Here is a 13,281-nt window from a genome sequence, read left to right as displayed (position 1 = left end):
TGCAGAAGGGTCACTTGTGATACAATAGTGAATGACTGTTATCAGGACTGATTGTGAGGGTTGGAAATGTAAAGGTAGACGTTTTGTAGCAAGGAAGGGAGTGATTAATTCTCCAGTCTAGGAGCGGAGGTCTCTAGGACCATCAACGGAGAAGAGCTGAGAGCGGGACCCTGCACAGAGACGCAGCGCGGCCCGAGATAAGAGGCAGAGAAGGTGACGTGGAGTGATGAAGCGGCTGGGGACTTTGGATTCAGAGAGGGAGAGGGACTATGTGCTGAAGAATTGGGGGTGGGGGGGTAGACTGTAGGTATATAGGGTATACCCTTTGGTCGGTTGATGATGCATGGAGGGGATTGGAACCATGGCAATGAAACGATATACGATGGAATGAATGTAAAACTAAAGTTCTCTCATGTAAAATATCATATAATTCACAATAAAACATGAATTTTAAAAAAATTACATATTTGTCTTTTCTAAAAGTCGAATAAAATAAATTCTATAGCCAAACTACGGGTAAGTTTTGACTTAGCTGTAGTGCTGGCTCATACAGAGTTCCCAAGGCTATAAATCTTTGCAGGAGCAGAAAGCCTCATATTTCTCTCAAAGGAGCAGCTAATGGTCTCAAACCACAGACCTTGTAGTTTGCACTGAGTACAAATCATATGTATCATATTATATATGACACATATATATTAATTGTCTTTTAATTTGGCTTGATTTTCATTGACTGTGAAATTTAATATATCCTGTATGAGTATTATTATTTCGTTTTCTTCCGTACAATGTCAGTGCTTGTCTTTGGTTCATTTTTTTTAAATGGGAATTTATTATTTTTCTTGTAAGTTAGGTGATCTTTATATATAAAAGATATTAATCATTTTCTGCTCTACTTACTGCAAATTTTGTAGTACTTTATATTACAAAATATTTGCATTTTATTTTAAATCTGCTTATTCTTTTCTTTTTTATTATTTTTTTAAAAGTTCATCCTAAAGAATGTATGCCTTTTTTTAATTGGAAACTTTACAAAATTTACCTCAGTTGTTAAATCTGATATTTGACCTCTAGCATCTTGTTTATTCCTTTTGTTTCTGTGTAATGTCTTACTGCCAAAGAACCAATAGATCTGTTTTGAAAGAAGTGCAGCCAGATTGTTCCTTAGATGGCCAAATTTCGCCTCTCATACTTTGGACATATTGTCAGGAGGGAACAGTCGCTGGAGAAGGATATCATGCTGGGTAAGATGGAGGGTCAGAGAAAAAGAGGAAGACCCCCAACTAGATGGATTGGCCAGGTGGCAGCACTGATGGACTCAAGTGTGGCAGAGGTAGTGAGGTTGGCCCAGGATCGGACATTGTTTCATTCTGCTGTGCATTCGGTCGCTATAAGTCGGTTCCAACTCTATGGCACCACAACCAACAACGTCTTATTGTTTATTTTGTGTGGGTCTGTGTTTGGCTCTATGATTGGAGTTTTGATTGCTTTCATCTTCTATAGTGATTTGGGATGAAGACAAATTTATCTTTTTTCTTTTAAATTTTGCTGGTTGCTGCTAAATTTTCCTAATCACATGCGAGCTTATAATGCACAAAATATCAGACTCATAAATGAAGCAAAGCCATTGATTTTTATTATGTGAGATTAGGAATTTGGTAAGGATGTGCTCCCCCATCATTTTCCTCACTGACTTTCTGGTCTTTATTGATATAATCTGAAATCTAGATCAGTATTACTAAATTATTACTTTACCACTGCATAACTTTTAATGCATTTTTATATGTGTGTTCAAATAATTGATATGGTGCTGTGGGTTAACGCGCCAGACTTCAAATCCATTGACTGCAAGGTCAGCGGTCAAAGCTCACCAACTGCTCCTTGGAAATCCTATACAGGGTTGCCATGGGTCAGAACCGACTTGAGGGCAATTAACAACAACATATCTATATTCAATTTTGTATGAATGTAACACTAATTATTTTGATTTAGATATATATGTTTATCTGGTTTCACTCATCAACAGTCATTTTATATTAGAATTACCTGTTTTGGTGTCCTTGGGTTTTTATATAACTCTCAAAGAACTAGATTTTGAAAGATCAAAACAATAAATTGTCCAGATAAAATTTTTTAAAATAATAATACAAAAAAATTACTCAACCATTGAAACTCCTATGGAGCACTGTTCTCTGGAACACATGGGGACACCAAGAAGCTGAATCTACTCCATGGCAACTAGTTAATATTTCTAATATTATAGGTAGTACAAACACATGTTAGAGAATTAACAGGTAATTTGAGAAAACATCAGTTTCTTCAGTGGGAAAATAAAAGCTTCATACCTACAAAAATAGTATACTAACAATTGAAAAGGCAGACAGTACAAGATAGCACAACAACCACTAGGCAAGTGCTACACGCGCTGCTCTGCATTATGAGGTATTATCATTATTATGATGATTTATTATTCCCCATTTGAAGAAATTGAATTTTTAGGGTTTATATTTGTGTTCTGATGGCTACCTTAGTCTTAATAACCACCATATCACATATACTGTGATGTTGGTAATGTGCCATGGAGCCAGTTCCAACTCAAAGCGACCCTGTATAGGGTTTCCAAAGCTGTAAATCGTTACAGGAGCAGAAAGGCTCGTCGGGTAATTTCGATCTGCTGACCTTGAGATTAGCAGCCTGACTCGTAACATACCTTGTATCATACTCTAAACCCCACTTTTTTTCTTTCTTTGTATTGTGTTGAGGTAGAAAGGTATCTATTTATTGATTCTCCTTACTTAGGAACAACACAGAAATTTAACTAGCAACCTTTTCCCTCTCCATCTAGCAAGTATCTAATTTTAAGTACAGTTGGCCCTTGAACACAAGTTTTAACTGCATGGGTCCATTTATAAGCAGATTTTTTTTTAATGGCGTGTGTGACGCTAATCATCTCTGCATGAGCAGTTCACCTCTCCAGTAAACTGTGTATAGTAGTAAAAAGTAATGTCTCATGGTTCTCCTTTTGCATTACCGTACACCTTGAATAACACTATGGGACACACATGAAGTCCCGCTAATGATGCCAGAAGTGCCAAGAAGCAGAGGAAAGTCATGTTACAAAAAAAAGTTGAATTGCTTGATATGTACCATAAATTGAGTTCTGTAGCTGCCCGCCATTTCTAGATAAAAGAATCCAGCATAAGGATCATTATTAAAAATTTTTTTTTAAAAAGGAAAGGAAATTGGTGACGCCATCACTACAGCTTCACCAGCAGATGCAAAAACCTTACACTTTTTGCAAAATACCTCATCTTGTACTGAAAATGCAGCTTTTTTTGTCAGTACACTGGATAATACATGCTGATAGACTGCTTATGCTATCAGTAAGGGTTCCTATCAACAGTAGGTTATTAATAGGTATATTTTAAGGGAGTCACAAGTTATAAGTGGACTTTCAACTGCCCATGGGCCAACGTCCCTACTCTCACTTTGTTCAAAGATCAACTGTAACATCCTTTTGCTATTTTTGTGTACCTCTGCATTGATTCCAACTCATAGCAACATATATGACAAAATAGGACTGATCCATTGGGTTTTGCCCAGGCTGTAATCTGTTGTTGTTGTTGTTAAGTGCCGTTGAGTCAGTTTCTGACCCATAGCGACCCTGTACAGGGTTTCCGAGGGTGTAAATCTTTACGGGAGTAGAAAGCCTCATCTTTCTCCCGTGGAGCGGCTGGTAGTTTCAAACCGCTGACCTTAAGGTTCGCAGCCAGATTCGTAACCACTACGCTACCAGAGCTACTGGAGCAAATTATCAGATTTTTTAATCCCCCCAGGAGCATTGATAGGTTTGAGCCACTTCAGTTAGCATATGAGCACTTTACCACTACACCACCAGGACTCCTTAATATCCATCCACCCCAATTAATATCTACTATGAAACTACCAGCTGTTCCATGGGAGAAAGATGAGCCGTTCTGCTCCCGTAAAGATTCACAGCCTCGGAAACCCTGTACAGGGTCGCTATGAGTCGGAACCGACTCCATGGCATACAGCCACCACAACCATGGCACTGTGGGCTAAAGCGCTGGACTGCAGTGTCGCTTGTTCAAGTTCACCACTTGCTCCTTGGAAACCCTACACAGGGTCACTATGGGTCAGAACTACAGCACTTAACAAAAAAAACAACATAAAGCAATTAACAACCTTATTATACTTTCTAAAGTTTGCATTTGCACTGCAGAGAATATAGCCATTACCACTGCAAGCTCACTCACTTTATAACCATGCCTATCCAAATCCAAACCCATTGCCATCAAGCCAATTCCAACTCAAAGCGACCTCAGACTGACTGCTCCTAAGGTTTTGGAAACCCTATCTCTTTGCAGGATCAGTCTCACCTTTCTCCCACAGAGTGGCTAGTAGGTTTGAGCTGATGACCTTGCTGTTAGCAGTCCAACACTTAGTTCACTGCTCCACCAGAGGTCCTTTTAAATCATCACTTAATGTAAATTCAACAATTCACATTTAATGCTCACTCTTTTTATATCAATGTTCTTCCAGTCTCCTTGGTTGACTGAAGTTTGTTCTCTAGTAGAATCCTTAGTAAGTGCTCATAGGATCACTACTCCCCAAACTGTTGTGTTAACTGCACTGTATCTTCTATCCTTACAGTTGAAAGTCAATTTAGTTGGCTATACAACTCTTAGCTCTCATTAACTTTGAGTATATCAGATGTTATTTCACTGCTTCTGACATGAAACATTATAGTCAAAATCTGAGGGTAATCTATTATTCTTCCCCTTGATAATGACTTGCATCTTTTTCCTTGGGTGCCCAAAGAATGTTTATTTTCCTTTGTTGTTGTTAAGTGCCATCGAGTTGCTTCCAATTCATAGTAACCCTGTTTAGAGTTTCCGAGGAGCAGCAGCTGGTGGGTTTGAAACACTGACCTGTGGTTTCCTGTCTAGTGCTGATGCTACAGCACCACACCTTTTGTTTTTGTTAAGTGTTGTCGAGTTAGTTACAACTCATAGCAGCCATGTATAGGGTTTCCTAGGAGGGCTGGTGAGTTTGAACTACCTACCTTGTGGTCCAAATGACCACGAAGTCCAATGCATTAACCCGCAGCTCCACACCAGGACTCCAAGAGTCCTTTAAAGTCCAGCTAAATTTTAATAGAACATGTCTATATGCTAGTCATTTCAGGATTAACTATCCAGATACACAACAAGCCTTTTCAAAATGTAGTGGCAAACATATATATATATATTTAGCTTAAGGATATTTTCTTGAGTTATGAATTAGTATTTGTAAAGTTGCATTGCTTCAATTCTTCTTTAAGGCCTCTTATTATTCATATGTTGAAACTTCTTCACCTGTCTCTAATAACTGTCACTTTCTCTGGAAAGGATGTCCCCGCCCTCACCACACTCCCCCCCACCCCCACCCCGTTTCTTTTTGGCTTAATTTTTTTCTCTCCTATTCATCTGTTTCCGTGAAAGAATGATAAATGTTGTATATTTTCACTCACAAATTCCTTCTAATTCACCTTAATTTTTGAACAACAGCCCCCCCTTTATTTCTCTCTTTCCTGAGTTATCCCATTTCTGAGTTTTCCTTATTTGAAATTTTATTGGTCACTCAAATTGGTATCATTTTCCAAATTTGTTTTGAAACATTAGGTTACAATCCTCATATCTGTTTTGTGGACATTTCTTTCTGGCATACTTTCATTGTCTTCAGGGCTATATTCTGCTTCTTACTCGTTTTTTCTTACAAATACTCTGTGGATCTTTGTTGCTCATTTTTATGTGAAATAAAAAACTTTTAAGAGACTGGAGTCATAATATCCATTCTGGCTTCAGTAAGAATCCTCTTCTGTCTTCATGAAGTATACAAAACTATAGCCTCCTGAAGGAAATCTCCTTTCCTCTTACCTTCTTCTATTTCACCTGACCTTTGGTTCTTTGTCCTGAGGTCTTCATTTTGAAACCATTTGAAAAAAAAAAAAAAGTATTAAGACAAGCATTCAGTCTAAGATATTTACTTTTTAAGCATCAGTAAGATAGCAAAAATTGCTCTTTCTCAGAGTATTCATTGAGCATTTCCTGTGTAACTTGGGCCCTGTTAGACGCAGGACATAAAGAAAGAAGATAAGCCATAGTGTTCTGACCTGGAAGAAATTATTAAGACTAGTTAAGGCACAAAACATGCAAGCAAACTTGTGCAAATGCCACATAAGCACTAAGTTCAAAAGATTTTCTATAAAGAAAATAATCCTAAGAGGAGACTTTCTACTGAACTATTAAGAAATGGGAAATTGTTTGTCCTTTTTAATTTTACGAACTATAGGATAAGTAGAGTCGCTATTAGCATAGTGGATTACAGGCTGGGCTACTAACCGTAAAGTCAGCAGTTCGAATCTACTAGTAGCTCCAGAGGAGAAAGAGGAAGCTTTCTGCTCCCGTAAAGACTGATGGCCTTGGAAACCCTATAAAAGGTAGTGATAAGTCATAATCAACTCTATGACACACACCACTTTAGGATAACCACTGGACTGGTAACTACAAGGTCAACAGTTCAAATCCACAAACCACTCTCTCTAAAAACCTAAATAGGGTCACTATGAGTTGAAACCAGCTCAACAACACATAATAACAACAAAGCACATGCCTCTGTACATTGGCAGTTCAAGACCAAGAGTCACTTGGGAGAAAGATGACTTTCTGCTCCAGCAAAGATTTACAATCTCAGAAGCCCTACAAAGGGTTGCTTTGAGTTGGAACCGACTCAACAAACTTTACATCAAAGTACTTGAACTTTTTCCTCCACTGAGCAAACATTATCACTTTTATATTTTTCTAATAGAGAATTCTTCTTTTTGATTGTTGAAAGATATTTTCAACTGTAAAACTTAATGCTGACAAGTTAATGAATACAAACTATTGTTGTTAACTGCCCTTGAGTCAATTCTGAACCATAGTGACCCGGTATAGGGTTTCCAAGGAGCAGCTGGTGAACTTGAACCTCCTACCTTGAAGTTCAAACGGGTTTGAAGTCTGGCGCATTAACCCCAGAGCCACACAAACTGACATATATTCTAAAATAACAATACAAGCCCCATGCCATTAAGCTGATTCCGAGTCATGGTGTTCCTAAGTTAGGTTTCTGAAAAGTTGTTATTGTTACTGTTGTCGTTGTTGTTAAGTGTGGAGTCAGTTCTGACACATAGCAAGCCTATATTGGGTTTCTGAGGCTTCACATCTTCACCGGAGCAGAAGGCCTCACCTGAAAAGTTGTTATTAGGGACTTAAAATTCTCTAAGCACTGTGACCCAAGAGTTAACATTCCCAATGACCAATTACAAGAAACAATTTAATAATATTATTACTCTAATAGTAATTTAACAAATAGTCAAAACACTTATAGACTGATCTTAGCACTCTAAAGCAGTAACATAAAAAGTTAAAAGAAAAATAACCTTAATGTCTAAGAATAAAGAATGGCTAACGTAAGTAGTAAATGACCATAGAGTGAAATAAGTCTCAAAGCAGTACACTTTAAAATACAGTTATACAGTTGTTAATCCTCAAAATAGTTGTGAATGCTCTAGACCTGCTCCAAGTTCAAACTGACAGTAGATCACTATTGTTAGTAAGTTTTGGATGACATAATGAAATATTTATGACAAAGTGTTGTTACATGCAGCTGAGCTGGTTTCTGATTCATAGTGACCCTGAGGAGCAGTTGGGGTTTGAACTGCTGGCCTTGCAGCTAGCAGTACAGTGCTTATCCTACAGCATCACATGTTAGAACATATACATGTATGTATGAGATAAAATAGATTTTCAGAATGACCTCATTAAACAAATATGGCATAGGATAGGGTGTATCAGGACAGAAGATTGGGAAATAAACATAGATTACGATTAACAACAGCATGTAGGTGTCCTCAAAGATATTACTGTGAATGCTGAACATCAGAGATGGTTTTCTGTTTTTACTTGCAATACCTTGACTCAAAAAAGCTAAGTCTTTAAAATGTACCATAAACATTCACAGCATCATTTATTTACTTATACATCTACCACCTCCCCTACCTGAAATGTGTTTCTTGAACCTTAAGGACATGAATTATGTAAATCATCCTTGCACACAGAGCATCTATTACAGTACCTGGTAGAGCAAATGCTAAATAAACGGTTGCACAAATGGGTTCTCTTCCAAACATCAAAAGAGCATTCAATTTTACCTCCTTTATGTTCTAACTATATATTTTTTTAAATACAAAAAGAACCGTAAAATTAAACACCAATATAAACAGCAAGGAGCTCTGGTAGCATAGTGGCGACAACTCAGGCTGCTAACCTGAAGGTCAGCAGTTCAAAAGTACCAGCCGTTCTGCAGGAAAAAGATGAAGCTTTCTGCTCCCGTAAAGATTTACAGTCTGTCTCAGAAACTCTATGCAGGATTGCTATGAGTTGGAACCTGACTCCACAGCAGCACAGGTTAGTTTGAACCACAAGGTAGGCGGTTCAAACACACCAGCTGCGCCTTGGAAAACCTATAGGGTAGTTATGAATTAGAACCCACTCGATGGCACTTAACAACAACAACATACACATCTACTTGAGTCAAAATCTTTACTTAAGTTTTGGCTTTTGAAAGTCCCTCTGGTAGCTAGTGGTTACTAATCAGGCTGCTAACTTCAATGTCGGCATTTCAAAACTACCAGCTGTTCCACGGGAGAAATATGAGGCTTTCTGCTCCTGTCACGATTCACAGCCTCAGAAACGCTGTGCAGGGTCACTATGAGTCAAAACTGATTCTATAGTACTTAACAACAACCATCAGTCAAAGCCTACTTCAGTGTCCTTTCTAGAATCCCTGAATCAACGCAATGGTACAAAAGTGTTAAATTATGTTTCTATCCAACCAGGGTAACAAAATCAGTACCATGAACAATGCCTGGGAAAAGCTGAAGCTTTCAAATTTGCATGAGCATTCTACTAGCTGAAGTATAATAAATGTGTACATAGCAATAAAAGAACTAACCTCTCCATTAATTAATGGCCATTATGAAAGCTGTTAATAATTGCTTTTTAACCTAAAATTCACCTTTCATATTGTTAAAATAGGAAATAAACAGCTAATACATAATTTATGGGAATGCCAGATCTTCTTTCATGGTTGTTGTTAAATGCCATCAGGTTGGTTCTGACTCATAGTGGCCCTATATAGGATTTCCAAGGAGGAGCTGGTGTAAGTTTGACCTTGTTCAAACCGTCCTTGCAGTCCAGTGCTTATCCTACAGCATTATATCAGGACTCCTCTTTTCCAGATAAGGCAAAAATTTTGATAATTTTTGAACAATACGAAGTCAACTAAATGAGACAGGATTACACTGTAAATGTTATCTTTTACTTGTGCTCTAGCATTCATAAAATTAACCAGATAGCATTTATAAACTGAATTTATTTAATTATTTAATTCTCCTGAGGCCATACATCTTTCACGAAGGAGTGATAATTCATAACCCTTCATTATTTTATGATGCTAAACTAAAGTATCAACTTTGTCCCTTCAAAATTTCATGAGGAAAAATCTCCAAAGTCAATTATTATCCAAGGATAAACTGAGATACACCCCCAAATACTTTGTTCCTCTACTGACCTCAAATGAAAGTGAGCATCTATTTAGTATAGCCAATGTGCAGTCAGTCATGTGCCCAAGGAGCAATCCAAGAATTAACACAGCTGACTAATGTTCCATCACCAAACGGGCAAACTTATATGATGGGGAAAACAATTTCCATAAAAGTGTTTCAAATTTCTGTAAATATACACTGATTTCTCTATGATGAACACATTCAACCTTGGTATGTTGACCTAACAAGTTCTAAAATGTACAGGCAAATATATAGGGTCTATGCCTGTGTGCATGCAGAAAGGAGAGCAATGGGCTCGGGAGATGTGTATCGCTGAATTACCTTTGACTTTACAAGAATCATCATCAGATTCTTACAGATTATGCATCACTCATGAATGTAAAACAGTGGTTATGAGTTGAGCTGCTAACCTCAAGGTCAGCAGTTCAAAACTACCAGCCATTCTGCAAAAGAAAGATGAAGCTTCCTGCTCCCGTAAAGATTTATAGCCTTGGAAACCCTATGCAGGGTCGCTATGAGTCGAAACCAACTCCACGGTACATCACCACCACCAGCATATTCAACTTACAAATATATTCAAGCACACTTCTCCATACAAAACGATACACCCAAAACATTAAATTTTAAATGTCTCACTCTAAAGTAAAAAATGGTAACATTTTCCATTTAAAAAACATAGATCACCAAAAATAAGAACTAATCATAAAAACTTTTAACAGCTACATCAACAAAGTCACTAGATACCTATTCAAGATTTATGTAGGTACTTATCTTTCAATTAAAGGTCACATTTTCAAACATTAGTTCATAAATATAATCAAATAAGACAACCTCATACAGAATCTATAAATATAAATCACTAGATTCATCAGATTGTCTCACAATCTGTCTAATTTTAAAAAACATACACATTTAAAAGACAAGCTATTGAATATAGTCATATACGTATAGCCCCCATTTTTCCATTTATAAATAAGTTTGCCTCAACTAACTATAAAGCAATAAAAATATCCTCTCGAAAATACCTTCATATTACTCCGTATAAATACAAAAGACAAAAAGGAGGAAAGGGACAGAAAAACATGCAAAAATAGAGAGAGAAAGGAAGAAAAAAATATATGTACCAGACACAGATTTTTTTTTTTAATCTTGATAATATCTACTCTGCCTTAAAAAGATTTGCTACATTCTAATAAGGATCTGCAAGAGACATGTATTCAATCATAAAGGTATTTATTTTATTACAAACATAATTCAATTCCCACCAAAGTATTAACCAATTTTTGAAAAGCTCAATCACCACCAATTACTATATTCTACTTGTATTAACACTACTATTAATTTACAGATTATCAGACAACTCACTGATTATCACACAATCTGAGACCCAGAGTCAGTTTAATATCTAAATAACCCTGGTCCCCATTGTTGTTGTTATGTGCCATCGAGTCGGTTCCGACCCATAGCGACCCTGTATAGGGTTTCTGAGGGTGTAAATCTTTACGGGAGTAGAAAGCCTCATCTTTCTCCCGCGGTGCAGCTGGTAGTTTCGAACCGCTGACCTTAAGGTTCGCAGCCCGATTCGTAACCACTACGCTACCAGAGCTCCTTATTAATGGATATTTATCAAAAAGCAAACCATTCCAAATATACAATCAACTTCCACATTCTCTCAGACAACCATAGTTTCACAGTATTTCAAAACATGAGTCACCTGTATGCATCGTCTTCTTTCAAGTCTCATATCATCCTGATGGGGTGGGGGGAGGGAGGGAAGAGTCCAGCAGCAAAACTATAACACTGTGTGAAGAAAAACAGATTATGATAAGATAATTATGCAAGGCAATTATCCCTAATTGATGAATATCTAATATGACTACAATCCCCACACATATAGATAAAAGTACTTCAAATTAACAGTTAAACATGTTGGTGTTATTAAAACGAGATCCAGTCAACTCCAACCCACAGCGACCCTGAATAGGGTTTCTGAGGAATGAGTGGTAGGTTTGAACTGCTGACCTTGTGTTTAGGGCCACACCAGGACTCTCACGCTCTCATATATTTGTCAAGAAAAAAAACCACAAAACACATTTTTTTTAACTGCCTGCTACCAATGAAAACTTCAGGAATTTCTAGGAATGGAACAAACACGGACTATTAAATAGTCAGAGTCCTGGTATGGCGCTGTGAGTTAATGTGCCAGACTGCCAAGCAGTTTGAATTGCACGGTTGGCGGTTCAAGCTCACTAGTTGCTCCTCGAAAACCCTATACAGGGTCACTATGGGTCAGAACCAACTCAACAGCACTTAACAACAACATTCCAATAGTCAATTCTTATTCATCTGTTTTTAAAAGCAACTACGTTTTCTAATCTTTATTAATTTACAAATCAGTACAACTATTCATTCATTTTTAATAGTGATTTACTATCAGTGAAGTCAATTAAAGTTACTTTATTGGGAAAAAAAATAACATGCCAGTCTAGCAAAGTTAATTTATAAATTAAGTTCTGAGACACTTTGAATGGTTCCGCTAAGTCCTTAAGTCCTCTTGCTCTGAGTGACTTCTTACTTTAATGTAATTCTTTTTCAGTACTTCCTACTTAACTGCTTCAATTGCATAATTGATCATCCAATTTCATTAATAACTAATAAGAAAGTGAAAGCAATCTGAAGCTGTTTTCAACTAAGAGCAGATAAATATAGCAGAAGGGACCAAGATTACGTACAAGTTAAAACCTAACTTACAAATGAGTAGAGTGTAAAATTTTACTTTTTATACTGACAATGTGGATTTAATAACTATTACAAATGAAGTATTGTTGCTAGTCAAAAGAAGCCTGTTGATCCCTAAAGATGCTAGTGTTTGTGGGTACTGCAGGACAGAAGTAGTATTAGAAGTTATCCCATTCTAGACCTTCCATTTACTAGAAACAAAGCTAACATACGGTTTTTGCTTTTTTTCTCCAGTCCTGGTGCTTTTAATCCTCTAAATTTTCCATTGTGGCACTCTAACCATCCAACTTTATGTTTAACAGTTTCTCTCCCAAAGTAGTTCTATGCTTCTAAATTATCATCCAATGCTCTAATTGCCTCAATGTGGTTCACATGAGTTAAGTTAGGAAGATGTCAGCTGTATTAACTCACGCTAATACTTGCAATTTCAATGAGGATGCTAAACACTTTGCCATAAAGTTGATTCCAGAACAAAATAACCTCATTGAGTTTCTAACGCTATAAAATGATTACAGAAGCTGACCGCCACATTTTCCTCCCACTGAGCAGCTAGTGGGTTCAAACCACAGGACCTACTACACCATCAGGGCTTCTTATGAGGATGATAGATAGCCCAAATAAACCTCTAATTGTCAGAATTTCAAGTAGTGTTGCAAAACACTCCTCAGGTGGTTAGAAGAAAATGCTTTTTTAGGTCAGTTGGGTGATGATTTAGATTGGAATCTGTATTTATTACCCAAAACTATTGGTTTCCACTTATTTCTCCTTTGATTTCGGAACTCCATGGTTCCTTAAAAGTACATACTCCAAATAGCAGCAACAGTTAGAGACTTCACTGAAAGAGAAAGCTCAGGGACTGGGGTTTACATAAATGT

The 13,281-nt window shown here is 37.1% G+C and overlaps 1 protein-coding gene across 3 annotated transcripts in view; it reads right to left on the bottom strand.

Annotated features, from left to right (window-relative positions):
- Positions 1-11,467, bottom strand: part of DYRK1A (dual-specificity tyrosine-(Y)-phosphorylation regulated kinase 1A) — a 115,510-nt gene extending 104,043 nt beyond the window's left edge. For all 3 annotated transcript variants that reach the window (XM_006862569.1, XM_006862571.1, XM_006862570.1), the window contains exon 1: positions 11,382-11,467. In XM_006862569.1, coding sequence (XP_006862631.1) covers positions 11,382-11,391 — 10 coding nt within the window. In that variant the 5' untranslated portion in view covers positions 11,392-11,467. The remainder of the gene's footprint in view (positions 1-11,381) is intronic.
- Positions 11,468-13,281: the final 1,814 nt, after the last annotated feature.

The sequence above is a fragment of the Chrysochloris asiatica genome, unplaced genomic scaffold (assembly GCF_000296735.1).
Source record: "Chrysochloris asiatica unplaced genomic scaffold, ChrAsi1.0 scaffold00049, whole genome shotgun sequence".
NCBI lineage: Eukaryota > Metazoa > Chordata > Mammalia > Afrosoricida > Chrysochloridae > Chrysochloris > Chrysochloris asiatica.
Note: the sequence above shows the minus strand (reverse complement) of the source record. Positions and strands in the feature narration are given on the sequence as shown.